The following is a 19,914-nucleotide window of genomic DNA, read 5'->3' as shown; positions in this document are numbered from 1 at the left end:
CCGCTGTCACCCCCACTCTCGGCCCCTTTCCCCTTCTCCTGAATGTGCCCCCCCTTCCCCACGCCCCCCGCCTCTTCTGTCACCGCCTGCTGGATTTGTGTTCCTGAGCACGCCCTCCCCAGGTGGCGCAGTGTGTGCTGGGGGTGCAGGCGCCACTGGATCCAGTAGCGGGGGCTGTACAGCGCCCTGCACGGACTGCCAGCTGCAGCGCTGCCTTTTACACCAGGTGGGGCCAGGCCCCGCAGCCAGGGGAGCTAGCTCTGGGGAGGAGCAGGATGGAGCGGGGCCCCAGGCAGGGGGGGTTACATCAGCCAGGGGAGGGGGCTGGTTTCCCTGTATCCTGCTCTGGGCCAGCCCATGTGCCAGCACATGGCACCCCCAGCTTTGCCCCCAGGATGCCAGGCCAGGAGAGGCGGGCTCCCCAGCCCTGCGATTGTGGTGTCAGGTCCAGACCCGGCCGGCTGCCACCCCCAGGCCAGGAGGGGCCCTGTCCCAGCCAGCAGGGCCCCCAGCTGCCAGCTTCCCACACCCCCTCGACACGGCCCCTGCCCCCTTTATTGTGTGTCCATGGGGGGCAGGGGCTGTTCCCGGTGCTCTGTGCCCCCAGCCTGCTCTCCCAGAGCCCTCTGAGAGCGACTTCTGCTCAGCCCTGCCCCGGGCCCCAGCCCCAGCCCCCATCTGCCCCAGGCCCTGCAGCGCCCCCTGCTGTGTAGGGCAGACTCGTATCGCCAGATCCAGGGCCCTTCACTTTGGCCTCCGGTATCATCCCGGCCAGGGAACCTCACCTCTCGCCCGCGGCCCCATTCCCTGCAGCGCCCCTGCCCCTGCCCCACGGGGCCGGGCCTCTCCTCTGTAGCCCCCTCCCTGCCCCCACCAGAGCTGGCCCGGTGAGGCGGGCTGGCTACTAGCCTAGTTCAGCTCACCCCCTGCGGGCCACTGGGGGTGCTCCTAGCTCGCACGGCCCAGGCAGGACGCGGGGGGCACCGTCCAGGAAAGCTGCCTTGGGGGGGCGCCCCGATGGGGCTGATGGGTCACTCCTCCCCCGTCGGTAGGGTCAACACTTTAATCTTTGATGGGGGCACAAAGCCTCCAGGACACGGCCCCAGCGCTGGGGCCACGCACTCCACACGAGCCCTCGCTGGGGCGGTTCATGCCGCGGGGAAGCGACAGGCTCATGCAGGGGACGCGCAGGGAAGGGACATGGGGGGCAGGCAGGACGGGGCCGGGCCAGGCAGCTCCCAGGGTGCAAACACCCCTCCTGCAGAGGGGAGCAGGCAGAGAGGCGGGGCTGGGACATAGGGGCTGCAGCAGGCGTGGGGCTGGCCACACCCGCGGGCTCACGGGCTTCAATCCCTTCGGCTGAGGAGGAGTTTGGCGAGTTTGGCAAGAGTTGGTGACCCCCTGGGATGTGCCGTCACCCCCCAGCCCCTCCCTCTCCCCTGCACGTCCACCAGTGTCCCACGTGGGCTCATTCACGCAGGGGAGGGTGACGGTGACCCAGCCGTGGCGGATGGTCCCCACCAAGCCCAGTCTCTGGCCCGAACAGCTGGGCATGGGGAGTGGGAGTTGCGAGCTGGGAGGGGATCGCGGGGACGGGGCAAGGACATGGCCAGGGAACCAGGCTCGCTGGTGGGTCAGGGCGATACAGGGCCGGGCCCAACCTGGAGAGGAAGCTGGTGCCCAGGGCTTTGCCAGCCACAGCAGGGCCGTGCATGCGCCATGTGCCGGGGCTACGCTCACGGCAGCAGGAGCAGTGGCCGGCGGGAGGCTGCTCCGCGCGAGCTGGAGACCCCCCGATCACGCTCACCCCGCTGCCCCTCTGCAGCTCCCTCAGCTCCTGGCTTTATGGGAGGGTGAGGCCCCAGGTGGCACTGCCCAGGGCATGGGCAGGGGGCAAGTCCTGGCACAGGGCCATTGGCTCTGGGCTGGGCTGGCTGCCGAGGGGCCCCAGGGGGCTCGCCCGAGGCGCTCTCGACCCGCTCCGGCAGCAGGTCTCCGCGGGGGTCCCCCCAGCGGCCGCCCGCCCCGCCCTGCCGGGGCGCTCAGAACCGGGTGCTCTGGTACCGCAGCCGGCGCAGCTCGGCGAGGCCTTGGTCCCGGCAGTGCAGGTCCCCGCAGGGACTCTCTGCCAGTCACCGGCCCCCCCCGCCCCCGCTGCTGCTGCTGCGGCTGCTGGTGCTGCGGCTGCTGCATCTGTCCTCGTAGATGGAGATCTCGATCTGGGCCCGGGCTAAGGACCGACAGCCGGACAAGGGCTGCTGGGCAGGGGGACGGGCAGGCAGGGCGGTGCCCGTCTCTGCTCCCACTTCTGAGGTCAGCCAGGGCCCTCCAGCCCCTCGCCACCCCGACTGGGGCCTGGTCGTGGGCTCGGGGCAGGGCTGGCGGTGCAGAGAGGGGCCTGTCTGCGGCAGCCGTACGCACCACTGCAAGAGCATCACGCTGTGCCCGCGCCCGTCCCGCCAGGCTCATCCGTGCCCATCTTCCCTGCCCCATGCCCACCCGCCCAGCCAGCCCAGGAGGATACGACCCGCATGCCCCGCTCCACGGGGTCGGTGAGCAGCAGGCCCCGTGGCGCGTAGACCTGCTCGTTCTGCTCCTGGATGTACTTGGAGATCTTCTTCAGCACCTGCGAGGGCAAAGGGGACAGCCCGTCAGGGCCCACCGCCCCGGGCACCCAGTCAGCACCCGCAGGCCCGGGCGCACCCAGTGACTCCCTGGCCCGGGGCACCAGCCTGCGTCCCTCCCTGGCAGGGGATCGGGCCCTTTGGCTGTGCTGGCTCTCACTGATGCTAACCAGCACGCCCGCCCCACTGCGCCTGCCCCACAGCAACAGCCTCTGGGGGCGGGTCACTGCCCCTTTGGGAAAGGAGGAGATCCTGGGGAGCAGGGAGCACAGGCCCACGGTCACAGTCAGGGGCAGAGCTGGGCTAGAACCCAGGCATCCTGGCTCCCAGCCCCGCCCCACTCTAACCACTAGAACCCACTCCCCTCCCAGAGCTGGGCTAGAACCCAGGAGTCCTGGCTGCCAGCCGCCTGCTCAGAGGAGGGGCAATGTCTGAAGGGAAGGCGGGGGCAGAGTCAAACCATCGGCTGGTGACGGCCCAGGAAGAAGAGCTGGCTGGAGTCCGGACCAATAGTGAGATGCCACCCCAGAGTGCTGGGACCGGGAGAAGCCAGTCTGGGGTTCTGGAGCCAGGGCCAGGCAGCCGGTGAGTCCCAGGGCGCACACGGGCCTGAGAGCTGGGGTGCTTGGCAGCAACACCCCTGAGCTGGGCCTTTCCCTGCCCAAGGGGATCCCCAGTGCAGAGCTTTGCTGGGCTGAGTTACGCCCCCGGCACCTGCCCAGACCAGTCACCCCGAGCCCCGCTGCTCTGGGGCTCGCAGGGCTGCGGCCTGGGGGTGCAGGGCCAAGCTTGGGGGCAGGGGCTATTGCAATCTGCGCCCCTTGTGGGGAGGGCAAGCCGGGCCCAGCACCAACCTGATGCCTGTGTGATGAGGGAGCCGTCTGCAGCCCCCAGCCCCCTCTCAGAGCCCGAGGGGCCCTCGCTGAGTAACCACCCTTGGGAGACCCCAGCTCCCTGCTCTGTGCCCTCAGGGCGGGGTAAGGGTTGGGATGAGTCGAAAGAATAGTAAATATGGCAGGCGACCAGCTTGGCTTAATGGTGAAATCCTAGTGGATCTTAAACATAAAAAAGAAGCTTACAAGAAGTGGAAGGTTGGACATATGACCAGGGAAGAGTATAAAAATATTGCTCGGGCATGTAGGAAAGATATCAGGAGGGCCAAATCGCACCTGGAGCTGCAGCTAGCAAGAGATGTCAGGAGTAACAAGAACGGTTTCTTCAGGTATGTTGGCAATAAGAAGAAAGCCAAGGAAAGTGTGGGCCCCTTACTGAATGAGGGAGGCAACCTAGTGACAGAGGATGTGGAAAAAGCTAATGTACTCAATGCTTTTTTTGCCTCTGTTTTCACTAACAAGGTCAGCTCCCAGACTGCTGCGCTGGGCATCACAAAATGGGGAAGAGATGGCCAGCCCTCTGTGGAGATAGAGGTGGTTAGGGACTATTTAGAAAAGCTGGACGTGCACAAGTCCATGGGGCCGGATGAGTTGCATCCGAGAGTGCTGAAGGAATTGGCGGCTGTGATTGCAGAGCCCTTGGCCATTATCTTTGAAAACTCGTGGCGAACGGGGGAAGTCCCGGATGACTGGAAAAAGGCTAATGTAGTGCCAATCTTTAAAAAAGGGAAGAAGGAGGATCCTGGGAACTACAGGCCAGTCAGCCTCACCTCAGTCCCTGGAAAAATCATGGAGCAGGTCCTCAAAGAATCAATCCTGAAGCACTTACATGAGAGGAAAGTGATCAGGAACAGTCAGCATGGATTCACCAAGGGAAGGTCATGCCTGACTAATCTAATCGCCTTTTATGATGAGATTACTGGTTCTGTGGATGAAGGGAAAGCAGTGGATGTATTGTTTCTTGACTTTAGCAAAGCTTTTGACACGGTCTCCCACAGTATTCTTGTCAGCAAGTTAAGGAAGTATGGGCTGGATGAATGCACTATAAGGTGGGTAGAAAGCTGGCTAGATTGTCGGGCTCAACGGGTAGTGATCAATGGCTCCATGTCTAGTTGGCAGCCGGTGTCAAGTGGAGTGCCCCAGGGCTTGGTCCTGGAGCCGGTTTTGTTCAATATCTTCATAAATGATCTGGAGGATGGTGTGGATTGCACTCTCAGCAAATTTGCGGATGATACTAAACTGGGAGGAGTGGTAGATACGCTGGAGGGGAGGGATAGGATACAGAAGGACCTAGACAAATTGGAGGTTTGGGCCAAAAGAAATCTGATGAGGTTCAACAAGGACAAGTGCAGAGTCCTGCACTTAGGACGGAAGAATCCCATGCACCGCTACAGACTAGCGACCGAATGGCTCGGCAGCAGTTCTGCAGAAAAGGACCTAGGGGTGACAGTGGACGAGAAGCTGGATATGAGTCAACAGTGTGTCCTTGTTGCCAAGAAGGCCAATGGCATTTTGGGATGTATAAGTAGGGGCATAGCGAGCAGATCGAGGGACGTGATCGTTCCCCTCTATTCGACACTGGTGAGGCCTCATCTGGAGTACTGTGTCCAGTTTTGGGCCCCACACTACAAGAAGGACGTGGATAAATTGGAGAGAGTCCAGCGAAGGGCAAAAAAAATGATTAGGGGTCTAGAACACATGACTTATGAGGAGAGGCTGAGGGAGCTGGGATTGTTTAGTCTGCGGAAGAGAAGAATGAGGGGGGATTTGATAGCTGCTTTCAACTACCTGAAAGGGGGTTCCAAAGAGGATGGCTCTAGACTGTTCTCAGTGGTGGCAGATGACAGAACGAGGAGTAATGGTCTCAAGTTGCAATGGGGGAGGTTTAGATTGGATATTAGGAAAAACTTTTTCACTAAGAGGGTGGTGAAACACTGGAATGTGTTACCTAGGGAGGTGGTAGAATCTCCTTCCTTAGAGGTTTTTAAGGTCAGGCTTGACAAAGCCCTGGCTGGGATGATTTAACTGGGAATTGGTCCTGCTTCGAGCAGGGGGTTGGACTAGATGACCTTCTGGGGTCCCTTCCAACCCTGATATTCTATGATTCTATGATTCTATGACTGTATCACCGGCTGCCTCGTCCCCCACAAGTCTCATGCAGCCAGGCTGCTCTGCTGGCTGGGGCAGGGCGGTCACAGGCCCGGGCCCCAGGAGCGCGCGGCCCAAGGGCCACCGCATGTCACTGGTGGCTGGGGCAGCGTGGGCTCATGGCCCTGGCGGGGTGCGGTCAGTACGCCGTGACTGCACTGGGTGTTGGTGTGATTCCTGGGGATGCCGGCGCGGCGCCAAGGGTGCAGGGCTGCTGCAGCACCCGAGTCCTGCTAAGCGGCGTGGCCGCCCCGGAGACCATCAAGGGCTGTGCTCCAGGAGGATGTAGGGTGGTGGGGGCGGTGGGGGGAGGTGGGCAGTGATGGGGCTTGGGGGAGCTTGGGGCGTGCAGCTCTACGGGGGGGAGAGAGGTCTCCCTTAGCAGCACTGTGCACAGTGTATTAACCATTGCCATTGACGTTAACATCCGACTGGCTCTTGGAGCTGACGTTAGTTACCAGCTTGGAAACCTCCTGCTGCTCCCGCAGCCGGACCCGAGAAACCAACACTATCTGTGAAACTCACGAGCACATTGCAAGAAATACCTTGTTTCTTTCCCTGAGAAAAATTCCCGGACCTCTGTGCGCTGCCCCTGGGCACTTGGGGACCAGACTCCTTGGTCATAAAGCCTCTATTCGAGACTAATAGTGTTAGTGCAACTCCTCCGTCTGTGCAAAGGGGCTGGTGACATCACACTCACTTCCTCACACACCCACAGATCTGCTCACACTCACTTCCCCGCACACCCACAGATCCCCTCACACTCACTTCCCCGCACACCCACAGATCCGCTCACACACTTCTCTGCACACCCACAGATCCGCTCACACTCACTTCCCCGCACACCCACAGATCCGCTCACACTCACTTCCCCGCACTTCCGTTCACACACACTGTCCCTCAGGCCTACGCACACTCTTGGGGCTGTCTTTCTGAGTCTGGGGGAGGAAGTATTTCTTGTCTCTATGGGAGAAGGGGCTGCTGGAGAAAGGTCCTTTCCTTTTCTCCTTGAGCGGAGATGCAGTGAGCTCGAGCATTCGGCTCAGGGCACCGGCCTGCATTGTTTCCTGTGCTTAGTGTAGTCTCCGACCCAGTGAGCTGCGTTGCCGTCAGCCACTCACCCTGGGCTGGAGATGGGGGCAAAGGGGCGGGAGCTGCAGAAGGGAAAGTAATTGGTACTATTGGTCTCCCACCCGCGGCAGGTGGCCGCAGGGTCTCTCTGTGGAGCCTTGCTGACGGGGTATTATTCTGATGAACACGTCCTCCTGTTGTGAACGCTTAGAAAGGCTGGTGTACAGGTGGCATGGCTGGCAGTGAGTTCCACACGCCAGTGATTCATGATGTTAAAAACGTCTCTCTCGCCGTTTTGGACGTGTTGCTTTTCACTGTGATTGAATGCCACCTTGGTCCGTGTCAAGAGGGTGAAGAGGAGCTCCCAGTTCACCTTCTCCGTCCCATTCATTATTTTATGCAACTCCAGGAGAGCCTTTCTTACCGTGGCACTTGCTACTAACGACTACTAATCTCTGCCCACAGGGCAGCTTTCCCCCGACGTTCCCGCACAGTCCGATGAAGTCACAATGGCCCCCAGACCTCGGCATCACCTCCTTATTGGTGCTGCACGCAACAGAATTCATTCGCACGTGGATGGAAAAATGAGAGGGAATATAGTGCGGCACCCCCAGGTTTCACACGCGGCTCCGCTTCTGGCCCTGCATGCGGGCTGCCAGCCCCGTGTGACGAAACGGGACTGTTCTTAATGTTTCCTCTGAATACTGTGGGGCTGCCTCAGTTTCCCCTAGGCAGTTCTTAAGTATCTAGGGGGTGGGGTAAGGGTGTATGATCATTGCAGAGCCCTAGAGGGCAGGTGTGTGCAGGGGTCTGGACACAGAGAATGGCTGACACCCTGTTTCCTGGCGACTGATGGCCTGGGCCCTTCCCCCCTGCAAGGTGAGAGCTAAAGGGTTGGAGAACAAAGGAATCAGGTGACCTCCTGGCCCGGGAAAGGGACAAAGCCCAGAGGAGGAGAGGCTGGAGGGAGTTTCAGTTTGGGGCTGGCTGGGACATGGAGTGAAGGGCAGTCGTGGTCGTCTGGCTCACTGCCCCCCAAAATGGACCCAGCTGAGGGGTCCTGTTCTCTGCACCTGCAAGCTCTGTTTTAGACCATGTTCCTGTCGTCTAATAAACCTCTGTTTTACTGGCTGGCTGAGAGTCACGTCTGACTGCGGAGCTGGGGGGCAGGACCGTCTGGCTTCCCCCGGACCCCGCCTGAGCGGACTGGCTGTGGGAAGCGCACGGAGGGGCAGAGGAGGCTGAAGGCTCCAAGGTCAGACCCAGGAAGGTGGAGCCGGGTGAGCTGTGTGTCCTGCAGACAGGCTGCTCCCAGAAAGGAGACTGCCCCAGAGTCCTGCCTGGCTTCGTAGGGAGCAGTTCCAGAGCATCGCCCAGGGACTCCGTGACACCCCGCACCCCGGGTGACGGCTCCCAGCCCCGCGCCCGGGGTCCCGGCTACCAGCCCCGCGCCTGGGGCTCCACTACTGGTCCTGCGCCCAGCCCCAGCTGTGGCCCCAGCCTCAGCCCCCTCACCCTTGTCTGGGTCCCCCACCCAGAGACACAGCCCTGCTCCTGGCCCCAGCTCTGAAGGGGGCACGGACAGGGGTAAGGGGGCTGCCTTTCAGCACCCCCACCATTAAAAGTGTTCCCACGTGTCACAGACTCACAGGTCGTGCCCGCTCTTGGCCCCGTGGGGGGAGCCCCCTTCAGTGCGACAGCCCCTCTCAGGGGTCCACTCTCTCTCGGGTGTTAATGCCTGGGGAGGCTCTGGCTGGCTGGCACGGCAGGGTACCCGGGGAGAATTTCCCTTCCGAGCCGCCTGGGGACCCTGCCAGGGAGGAGCGAGGGGGCCACCACAGAGAATAAGGCCGTTGCCCCCCATGGAACGGGAGGCAGGACCCAGGGGAGCCCAGGCCTGGGGGGTGCGGGGGGGGGCACTGCTGCAGCCTGCAATTGTCCCTGCATTTCACCGGGCTGACCCAGTGGCAGATGGGGGCCCCAGGTGCCGGCCCTACCTTCTCGTAGTGGGTCTCCATGCAGAGGAAGATGAAGTAGGCCGTGGCACAGGCCAGGCACCCCTCCAGGTAGGAGCTGCCCCCGATCTTCTCGGCCTCAGCGTAGAAGCCATTGAGGGTCTTCACTGTCTCCTCAAAGAGCTGCCGCTCGAGCTGGGGCAGAGAAACCCGGGTGAGGGCGTTGGGGATCACACGGGGCCCCGCCAGCCAGCACTGGGAGCCCCTGCCCACACTCAGCCCATGCCCTGCAGCAGCGGCTGGGGCATCGTGAGCATCCCAGTGAGCTGACCCTGAAGGACCCCACCTGTCCCCCCGACCACAGACAGACCAGCTCAGCTAGTAGGCACTCTGCAGGGACCCAGGGAACAGCCAGCACGGTGCCCCATAGGGAGCCCCTCAGGAGGACAAAGCCCCCCATACACGTGCACACAGACACCTGGGCGGGTACCTCCCCACCCCCACGAGTTTGCACACACACACAGATCCAGGGCATATGCACACAGACATTTGGGCACATCCAGGACCTGGCCCAGCATGAGCCTGGGCAGCTGCCACCAGCCCAGACCCCATGGCTGTGGGGGCAGCTCTCGTCAGGGGATGTGCCAGAGTGGGAATTTTCTGTATTATTTTGTATGAATGCGGTGTGTGCCTCAGTTTCCCCTATGTGCTGCATGGATAGCTAGGTGGTGGGGAAAGGCGGTTACTACAAAGGTGGGGATGGCTCCTGGCTGGCTCAGGTTTGGGGGCCAGGTCACTAGGGGGCCCATGAAGACAATGGCCAACCCAACCCCTGGGACATTTGCTACGTGCTGGCTGCTAACAACCCTGAAGCCCCCACTAACCAGGAAGCCAGCCGGGTGTGACCAGCTGGACAAAGGGCTGAGAAAAGTACAGCTGGGGCTGGCCAGGAATTTGAACACAGAGTGGGAGCCGAGGGCGGATACTGCTTGGCTGGGGCTCTGGGGAACCCGAAAGGGCCAGGCTGTAACTTCCTGCCCTTGGTACTACCCAAGGCCTGCCTAGCTCTGTTCCACACCCCTCATAACCCTCCTGCTGTAACCGCGCCGGCTGCGGCCCTGCAGGGGCTGGAGGTGGGGGGCATTGCGCCCCTTGGGGGTCCAAGTCTCTCTCAAGTGGCCGCGCTGGAGGGAGCTCACGGCATGACCCAGGGGTGCTGAAGGCTCGGTCCAAGGGGGCAGTGAAGCCGAGGGGCTTCCCCTAGTGACAGAGTGAGCCCCTGGGAGGATCTGGCTCCCTGAAGGGGGCCTTTTGCCGGCTGTTGCTGAGCACCGACCCTGGGGGTTCATGACGGGTGCCATCTGAGGTCTACGCTGGCATCTGTGCTCGCTGGGGAGAGACCCTTCCCAGAGAGCCACTGGCCAGCCGTGCCCAGGGATCACAAGTCCACACAGCCTCAGGGCCCCAGGCCCACACCAGGAATAACTGGGGCGGGGGGCGGGGCTGTGTGACGAAGTGGGGCTGTTCTTAATGTTTCCTCTCGCGGGCTGGGCCTGGGGTCACAGCCCCGCTGAGCCCTGGCCCTGGTCGCTCCCTCCCTGCCCTGGACTCACTTCCTAGCAGCGCCTCTGGACAATGCAGATGACCTGGCTGGCAGGGGGAGGAGCGGCTAGGCTCAGGCTACCTACCTGCCTGTAACCAGACCCCTGGGGCTGGGTGGGACAGAGAGATGCTCCCTGCCCCCTTGCCCACCGGAGAAGGGGCTCACGCTGGCTCTGGTGCAGTGAGGAAAGCAGCGAGCTCGCTGCCTACCCCCACTGGGACAGCAAGGGCAGCGCTGAGCACGGGGGGCGCTGAGACCCCAGCTGGGGGCGGGGGACACACAGGCAGGGCAGGTCGGCTGCCAACCAGGTTTGCCTGGTCCAGAGGCGCTGCTGGGAAGTGATCCCAGGGCAGGGAGGGAGCGACCAGGGCCAGGGCTCAGGGGGCTGTGACCCCAGGCCCAGCCAGCGAGAGGAAACATTAAGAACAGTCTCACTTCGTCACAGGCTGTGACACAGGGCCAGAAAGGGTGAAGCAGCTAGCAGGCTAAATGACTCAAATCCAACCTTTAAAGGCCTCTCAGAGAAGTATGTCAGTGGTGAAAGGGGCCATTCCGGATAACAGCTAACAAAGCCTGGGACGCAGACTGGAGCTGTGAAATGCAGCCTGCATTGTTGGAGGATCGGGAGCGGGTACTATGGGGGTGTTTCCTTATGCCTTGCTAGATGTCAGCCATGTAAACAGGGGGCTCCTGTCGGTCACCGAGCTATTGAGTCAGAGGTCAAACGGGGATAGTAACATTTAGATCAACCCTGAATGGAAAAATGTCACTGGCTGTATTTCGCTTGGAAGTTTGTAGTCAACGGTCTCTGAACTGCTGGAATGGTCACTCGCCTTCTGCTAAGCAATGCAACTCATTACCTGTGTCAGAGTAACAGCCGTGTTAGTCTGTATTCGCAAAAAGAAAAGGAGGACTTGTGGCACCTTAGAGACTAACCAATTTATTTGAGCATAAGCTTTCGTGAGCTACAGCTCACTTCATCGGATGCATACTGTGGAAAGTGTAGAAGATCTTTTTATACACACAAAGCATGAAAAAATACCTCCCCCCACCCCACTCTCCTGTTGGTAATAGCTTGACCACTCTCCTTACAATGTGTATGATAATCAAGGTGGGCCATTTCCAGCACAAATCCAGGGTTTAACAAGAACATCTTGTGGGGGGGGGGGGGGCGGGGTAGGAAAAAACAAGGGGAAATAGGTTACCTTGCATAATGACTTAGCCACTCCCAGTCTCTATTCAAGCCTAAGTTAATTGTATCCAGTTTGCAAATTAATTCCAATTCAACAGTCTCTCGCTGGAGTCTGGATTTGAAGTTTTTCTGTTGTAATATCGCAACTTTCATGTCTGTAATCGCGTGACCAGAGAGATTGAAGTGTTCTCCGACTGGTTTATGAATGTTATAATTCTTGACATCTGATTTGTGTCCATTTATTCTTTTACGTAGAGACTGCTCAGTTTGACCAATGTACATGGCAGAGGGGCATTGCTGGCACATGATGGCATAGATCACATTGGTGGATGTGCAGGTGAACGAGCCTCTGATAGCGTGGCTGATGTTATTAGGCCCTGCGATGGTGTCCCCTGAAGAGATATGTGGGCACAGTTGGCAACGGGCTTTGTTGCAAGGATAGGTTCCTGGGTTAGTGGTTCTGTTGTGTGGTATGTGGTTGCTGGTGAGTATTTGCTTCAGGTTGGGGGGCTGTCTGTAGGCAAGGACTGGCCTTTCTCCCAAGATTTGTGAGAGTGATGGGTCATCCTTCAGGATAGACTGTAGATCCTTAATAATGCGTTGGAGGGGTTTTAGTTGGGGGCTGAAGGTGATGGCAAGTGGCGTTCTGTTATTTTCTTTGTTAGGCCTGTCCTGTAATGTGATATATGCCATCATGTGCCAGCAATGTGCTGTTGTCATCATGAATATGTCGGAATATGAACAAGAGGCTGCTCGGCAGCTCTCCAACACCACTTTCTACAAGCCATTACCCTCTGATCCTACTGAGAGTTACCAAAAGAAACTACAGCATTTGCTCAAGAAACTCCCTGAAAAAGCACAACAAAGCCCGTTGCCAACTGTGCCCACATATCTATTCAGGGGACACCATCACAGGGCATAACAACATCAGCCACACTATCAGAGGCTCGTTCACCTGCACATCCACCAATGTGATCTATGCCATCATGTGCCAGCAATGCCCCTCTGCCATGTACATTGGTCAAACTGGACAGTCTCTACGTAAAAGAATAAATGGACACAAATCAGATGTCAAGAATTATAACATTCATAAACCAGTCGGAGAACACTTCAATCTCTCTGGTCACACGATTACAGACATGAAAGTTGCGATATTACAACAAAAAAACTTCAAATCCAGACTCCAGCGAGAGACTGCTGAATTGGAATTCATTTGCAAATTGGATACAATTCACTTAGGCTTGAATAGAGACTGGGAGTGGCTAAGTCATTATGCAAGGTAACCTATTTCCCCTTGTTTTTTCCTACCCCCCCCCCCCCCAAGACGTTCTTGTTAAAACCTGGATTTGTGCTGGAAATGGCCCAACTTGATTATCATACACATTGTAAGGAGAGTGGTCAAGCTATTACCAGTAGGAGAGTGGGGTGGGGGGAGGTATTTTTTCATGCTTTGTGTGTATAAAAAGATCTTCTACACTTTCCACAGTATGCATCCGATGAAGTGAGCTGTAGCTCACGAAAGCTTATGCTCAAATAAATTGGTTAGTCTCTAAGGTGCCACAAGTCCTCCTTTTCTCATTACCTGTGTGTACACAGGAACTAGGTAATTCTGCTTCCGAGCTACTACTCTTCACCCAAGGGAGCCCTGGAGCCAGGAGGTGTCTTAGCCTGCCAGAGACCTTTAGAGAGAACTCTTGGGCCCTGGTCTTGTTATCTTCAGATCTGCCTAAGCTTGGTCAGGGGCCCCAGGTCCATTCTGGATCGCCCTGAGATTGGCCTATGACTCATGCCTGCGTGTTTAATGCTCCTTTAACCAGGACTCTCTCTCGCTTTTCTTGTAACACCTTTTCGTCTGGTTAATAAGCGGTGGCCGCCAGCGTGCATTTGGCCTGGTGGGTGACGTGTCTGCTCCTCTGGGACTGGTAGAACTGTTTATAGGATGAACGAGATTTTCGGGAACCCTCGTGATGTTGGGTGTGGGGTGCGGTGGGAGCCCAAGGCTGGGTCGCTGGAAGAGAGCTGTGTGTTGGCTTCCGGGTAGCCAGTGAGGTGTTGCAGCCGCTGTTTTGTCGCTGGCTTGGTGCATGGAAGTAGCAGAATAACCATCAGTGTGGGGGATTGTCTGCCCCAGCCTGTGCAGTTTGCCCGAACTGAGCCATCTCAGCAGGGCCCCCCCGGGACTCCAGTCACAGGGGCCTTTGCCCAAGGCTCTGCCGGGCCCTGCTCTGCCCCCCCCAGCCCCCGTCGCCTGCCAGCGCAGCAGGGCACCGCGCTTCCTACCCGGCTGTCCAGCTCCAGGGGGAACTTGGTCTGGAATTGGCAGAGGGTCCCGTCGCTGTAATCCCGCTGCACAAAGACCTTGGTGGCCAGCGAGGCGCTTCGCCGCAGCTCCTGCAGGTCATGGGCCTGGGGGGACAGGGGCGCGGCAGGTTACCCGGGGCAGGGGCGGGGCGAGGGGGCTGCCGCAGGACTCTGGGGAAGGGAAGGAGGGTCCTGACACAGAGCAGAGCTCAGGACTGCAGCCCCGGGCTGGGGGGCAAAGACTGGGTGACATACACCATCCCATCCCCCACCCCCCGTACCCTCTGTGCACACACCCCATCCCATCCCCCACCCCCTGTACCCCCTCTGCACACACGCCGTCCCATCCCCCACCCCCTGTACCCCCTCTGCACACACCCTATCCCATCCCCCGTACCCCCTGTGCACACACCCCATCCCATCCCCCACCCCCTGTACCCCCTCTGCACACACCCGAGCCCATCCCCCGTACCCCCTCTGCACACACCCCGTCCCATCCCCCACCCCCTGTACCCCCTCTGCACACACCCCGTCCCATCCCCCACCCCCTGTACCCCCTCCACGCACACACCGCAGCCCACCCCTGGCCAGTTCAGCGCTCAAGGGTCCCTGCACCTGCACAGAGTCACTGTTCCCCAGCGTGGTGCGTTAATGGCGTCCCCAAGCAGCGCCCTTCGCACGCAGCACTGCGGGGTTAGATTAACAGTGACGCTACTGGAGAGGTGGTGACCAGCCGACAACGCTGAAAACTCACAGCTAAAAGGCTACCACTTAGTCTAGCAAGGGCCAGGTCAGTCCCCCTGGCTTCCCGTGGGGGGGACTGACCCACTCCTGGGGCAGGACTGCGCCCTGCAGCCCAAAGGTGCCAGGCCTTTGTCTTCTTAGTGAAGGCGGGAATTGGCGTTCTCTGCCCCTCGCTTTCATAGGCCAGGGAGCATTTGAAGTGGCATCTGCTGACGGTTACCCCTCAGAGCAATAGTTAGCCCAACGGGGAGGGTGGCGACACAGCCACTCCCTGCTCCTTCTCCCCCCTTGTGTTTGCTCAAATGCAGCTTGTTCTGTTTCCTGCCGTCTCCGCCCCGCTCTCGCGCGGGCCCTGGTTACCGCGGCCGGCGGGACCCCACAGGCCTGTGCCGAGGACAGACGTGTCCAACACCTGGGTTTGCACGAGTGCTGGCAACGTTCCAAGCCAGGGCGGAGTCCTGACGGGGCAGGTAATGGGGCTGCGACCTTTCCCCAGGCTGTTCCTGACCAGTGAGTTATTCGTTTTCAAATGACCCCTCACGAGGCACATTTTGTACAAAGATTGTTACACTGGTGTGTAGAGTGTGAATCCGTGGGTGCTGTCACACACACCCACGCCCATACCTCCTGGTGACAAAATGGGAATGTTCTGTAATCATTTTCTGATGGCTCTGTGTGCCTCAGTTTCCCTGTATGCTGCAGGGGTACCCGGCGGGGCAGAGAGGGTTGTTTGCATTCTGCAGCGGCTCAGAGACACAGGTGTGGCTGGTGTCCCGCTCTCTGGGGCCTTAGGTCCAAGATCAGGAGCTCTTGAGAAGACTGGCAAATCCAATCATCTGGACACAAACCCCTAGCAAGCAAGTCCCCAGAGGCATGGACTTCCCGCCTCTCCGAGGGGGGCTGCACGGCATCCCCCCAGCTGGGGAACAAAGGCATGGGGGTGAGGTGGGAGTTAAGTGGTGGCTATGGGAAGCAGTCGGGACACCTGACCTGGGACAAAGAGAGGTCAGAGGGACGGAGGTTGGGCTCTGTGCTGAGCAGGATGGACTAGGCTGTCACTTCCTTTTCTCTGGGCTAACCAAGGACTTCCTGTGCTGTGTCCAGGCCACTAATAAACCCCATGTGTCCCTGCAGCCGCTGGCGCAGGGAGGTGCCTGGCTCCCGAAGCCTGGACAAGTGTCCCTCAGGGTCTGTCCCAGCTGAACTCGCTGCATGGAGCTCACGGGGTGCAGCAGGGGGCCCAAAGGCACAGCGTCCAGCCGAAGGAGACAGGGAAGCCGAGTGGCCCACCCTGGGGGAAGGAAGAGTGGGACCCCCAGGGGCCTGGCCCACTGACGGGCTCCCAGAGACTCTTCCAAAGCCGGGGCTGTAGCACTGGTCCTGTGGCTCCATGACCAATGCGCGTCCTCTGTGTCAACAAACCACCCTGTGCCCCACCATGCCCCACGGGCGGCCTTGGCACTTGGGAAGGGCTCGCTGCTTTCCCAGAGTACTCAGCTGGCGTGGCTCCTTCCCCCTGTTTCTGGTGCACAAGCCTTTCCTCCAGCCCAGAGTGAGCAGAGACCACTCCTCCCTACTAGCCGGTGCCCCTGCAGCCAGACTCCCACCCCCACTCTACGAGCAGCACTCAGGGGCTCGGTGCCCCCCCAGCGCCCCTCCATCCTCTACTGCCCCTTGCAGACACAGCCCTAGCCCCAGCTTGGGGAGGGGGCTGGATCTTGCAGGGTGTCTTTGAGGTGCTCCTGTCTCCTGGCTAAGGGGTCAGCATTGGGGGAAGGAGCTGGCCTCAGCCTGGATGCTGCTCCCCCTCCTGGAAGAGACCCCCCAGCTCCATGGCCAGGCCTGGGACCAGCAAGGGGGAAACACTCACTCCGCAAGCCAGGGGCAAGGACAGCCCATCTATGACAAAGTGGGAGTTTTCTGTAATATTTAATATCCCTATGTGCCTCAGTTTCCCTCTATGCTTTGCATGGCTCCCCATGGGGGAAAGGGCTCTGTTTGCTCCCAGGGCAGACGACAGCTGTTGATGCAAGCAGACAGCGGGTCACTGAATGGCCTGGTCGTGGCCGACCCACAAGTGAAAATGTGAGCGGACCTTGGAAACCCCAGTGGGCAGAACACCAGCACCCAGGAGCCCAGAGACCCTGGAGTGAGGAGCCTGTGCCCTCAGCGTGGCCCTGCCGGAGGGGCGCAGAAGGGACTAAGGGGGGCTCTGGGAGAGGCTGGGGCTCTCTGCTGGGCCTGGCGAAGGCCGGCAGAGACAGCGCCTGGGACTGGAGCTCACACGGCTCGGCTGGGGGATTGAGCTGACTGCACCAGACGCTGCTCCCCGTGCTCTGGGCTCCCTGGGGCCAAGCATCGAATAACCCGCCCGTTCTGCCAGCGCGGGGCGAGTGTCACTGCAGATGCTGCGTGAGGTGCACTAATCCCTGTAGAGCGGACGAGTGTCCCCCCAGGGCCTGGCTCGGCGGGACTCGCTGGGCAGAGCTCACGGTGGGGAACGGGGGGTTGGAGCCCCAGAGGTCCAGCCGAAGGAGGTGGTGAAGCCCCAGGGCTGACCCTGGAGGAAGAGGGAGACCCCTCAGGGTCCGGCCCACTGACGGGCTCCTCCCAGAGACTGGGCCAAAGCTGGGGCATAGCACCCAGCAGTGACACCTGCATAAGAATGCCCCCTCACCCCTGCCCCCCCACCCCGCTGCCCCGGCCTTGACTCAGGCCCCCCTCACCCCTGCCCCCCCACCCCGCTGCCCCGGCCTTGACTCAGGCCCCTCTCACCCCTGCCCCCCCACCCCGCTGCCCCGGCCTTGACTCAGGCCCCTCTCACCCCTGCCCCCCCCACCCCGCTGCCCCGGCCTTGACTCAGGCCCCTCTCACCCCTGCCCCCCCACCCCCGCTGCCCCGGCCTTGACTCAGGCCCCTCTCACCCCTGGCCCCCCCCACCCCGCTGCCCCGGCCTTGACTCAGGCCCCTCTCACCCCTGCCCCCCGCACCCCGCTGCCCTGGCCTTGACTCAGGCCCCTCTCACCCCTGCCCCCCCCACCCCGCTGCCCCGGCCTTGACTCAGGCCCCTCTCACCCCTGCCCCCCACCCCGCTGCCCCGGTCTTGACTCAGGCTCCTCTCACCCCTGCCCCCCCCACCCCGCTGCCCCGGCCTTGACTCAGGCCCCTCTCACCCCTGCCCCCCCACCCCGCTGCCCCGGCCTTGACTCAGGCCCCTCTCACCCCTGCCCCCCCCACCCCGCTGCCCTGGCCTTGACTCAGGCCCCTCTCACCCCTGCCCCCCCCCCCCCGCTGCCCTGGCCTTGACTCAGGCCCCTCTATCCTCATACTGCCCCTGCCCCCAATACTGCCCCTCGTGCCCCCAGCCCAGACACTGCCCCACATCCCCTCCACTGATTGTCCCCCCCTCTACCCACCAGACCCAGCTGACACCCCCTCCCCAGCTGAGCTGTGACCCAGAGAGGCAGGGAGCCCACTGGGATTTGGCTCTTGCTGTGGATCCTCCGTGGAAGGCGCCGGGACGCCCCAGGGATGGGTGCAGGACAACAGCCGGAATTGGGAAGGGAGGGAGTGGGGGCCAAAGAGAGCAGCCCATGGGGGGCTGTGCTGACCCCATCTCCCTCGTGCCCCCACGTGGCTCCAGCCCATTGGGCCGGGCAGGTGGTGCACAGGTCGCAGGGTGTCGCGAAGGCAGCAGCAGCTGGGCTGGCAATGGGCTGCCGGCTCCGCTGCGGGAGTGCAAGGAAACAGGCACCTCGCCACAGCGCACACGAGGACCAGCTCCGGGCAGCCCCGGGACGCCCCCCAGCTCCGGGCAGCCCCGGGACGCCCCCCCAGCTCCGGGCAGCCCAGGGACCCCCCCCCAGCTCCGGGCAGCCCCGGGACGCCCCCCCCAGCTCCGGGCAGCCCTGGGACCCCCCCCCAGCTCCGGGCAGCCCCTGGGACCCTCCCCAGCTCCGGGCAGCCCCTGGGACCCACCCCAGCTCCGGGCAGCCCCTGGGACCCTCCCCAGCTCCGGGCAGCCCCGGGACCCCCCTCAGCTCCGGGCAGCCCCGGGATCCTCCCCAGCTCCGGGCAGCCCCGGGACGCCCCCCCAGCTCCGGGCAGCCCCGGGACGCCCCCCCAGCTCCGGGCAGCCCCTGGGACCCACCCCAGCTCCGGGCAGCCCCTGGGACCCCCAGCTCTGGGCAGCCCCTGGAACCCACCCCCCAGCTCCGGGCAGCCCAGGGACCCCCCCCCCAGCTCCGGGCAGCCCCTGGGACCCACCCCAGCTCCGGGCAGCCCCTGGGACCCACCCCAGCTCCGGGCAGCCCCTGGGACCCCCAGCTCTGGGCAGCCCCTGGAACCCACCCCCCAGCTCCGGGCAGCCCAGGGACCCCCCCTCAGCTCCGGGCAGCCCCGGGATCCTCCCCAGCTCCGGGCAGCCCCGGGACGCCCCCCAGCTCCGGGCAGCCCCGGGACGCCCCCCCAGCTCCGGGCAGCCCCGGGACGCCCCCCCAGCTCCGGGCAGCCCAGGGACCCCCCCCCCAGCTCCGGGCAGCCCCGGGACGCCCCCCCAGCTCCGGGCAGCCCTGGGACCCCCCCCCAGCTCCGGGCAGCCCCTGGGACCCTCCCCAGCTCCGGGCAGCCCCTGGGACCCCCCCCCCCAGCTCCGGGCAGCCCCTGGAACCCCCCACCCCCCCCAGCTCCGGGCAGCCCCTGGGACAAGATGCAGGTTTGCTCAGGGACAAGCCGGCCCGGTCCTCTGAGCCGCCGGGCTGCAGCCGGGAGCCGCCACGCAGCCCTCGCCGGCCGGGTGTCCCGTGTCGGCAGCCCCCCGCCCCCGGTCCGGAGCCCGGGGACCTCGCCCGGCCTGCGCCCCGCGCCCCCCCCCGGCTGCGGCCCCCGCCCCCCTGCAGCCCCCCGCTCCCCGCCCGGCCTGTGCCCCCCGCTCCCCGCCCGGCCTGCGCCCCCCGCTCCCTCCACCCCCCGGTTGCGGCCCCCCGCCCCCCTGCAGCCCCCCGCTCCCCGCCCGGCCTGCGCCCCCCGCTCCCCTGCACCCCCCCGGCTGCGGCCCCCGCCCCCCTGCAGCCCCCCGCTCCCCGCCCGGCCTGCGCCCCCCGCTCCCCTGCACCCCCCCGGCTGCGGCCCCCGCCCCCCTGCCCTCCCCCGCTCCCCGCCCGGCCTGTGCCTCCCGCCCCCCCCCCGGCTGCGCCCCCCGCTCCCCGCCCCCCAGGCTGCGCCCCCCGCTCACCTCGCTGGCCATGGCGGGGCGCGGGCCCGGCGGGCTCTGTCCCTGGTGCTGAAGCCGCTTCTCGGCGCCCGGAGCCCGGAGCGAGCCGCAGATCCGGGGCTGAGCCTGCGCGGCGCGGCCCGGATGCTGGAAACGGGGCTGGGGGCGGGG

At 62.5% G+C, this 19,914-nt stretch overlaps 1 protein-coding gene across 1 annotated transcript; it reads right to left on the bottom strand.

Moving 5' to 3' along the window:
* Nucleotides 1-37: 37 nt before the first annotated feature.
* On the bottom strand, nt 38-19,894 carry GOLGA7B (golgin A7 family member B). The gene is made up of 5 exons (XM_037905499.2): nt 19,765-19,894; nt 13,767-13,892; nt 8,734-8,886; nt 2,525-2,626; nt 38-2,219 (listed from the first exon to the last, which is right to left on the bottom strand). The coding sequence occupies exons 1-5, from the start codon at nt 19,774-19,776 to the stop codon at nt 2,133-2,135; spliced, it is 480 nt and encodes a 159-aa protein (XP_037761427.1). The 5' UTR covers nt 19,777-19,894; the 3' UTR covers nt 38-2,132.
* Nucleotides 19,895-19,914: the final 20 nt, after the last annotated feature.

Source organism: Chelonia mydas, chromosome 7, assembly GCF_015237465.2.
Source record: "Chelonia mydas isolate rCheMyd1 chromosome 7, rCheMyd1.pri.v2, whole genome shotgun sequence".
Classification (NCBI taxonomy): Eukaryota; Metazoa; Chordata; order Testudines; family Cheloniidae; genus Chelonia; species Chelonia mydas.
Note: the sequence above shows the minus strand (reverse complement) of the source record. Positions and strands in the feature narration are given on the sequence as shown.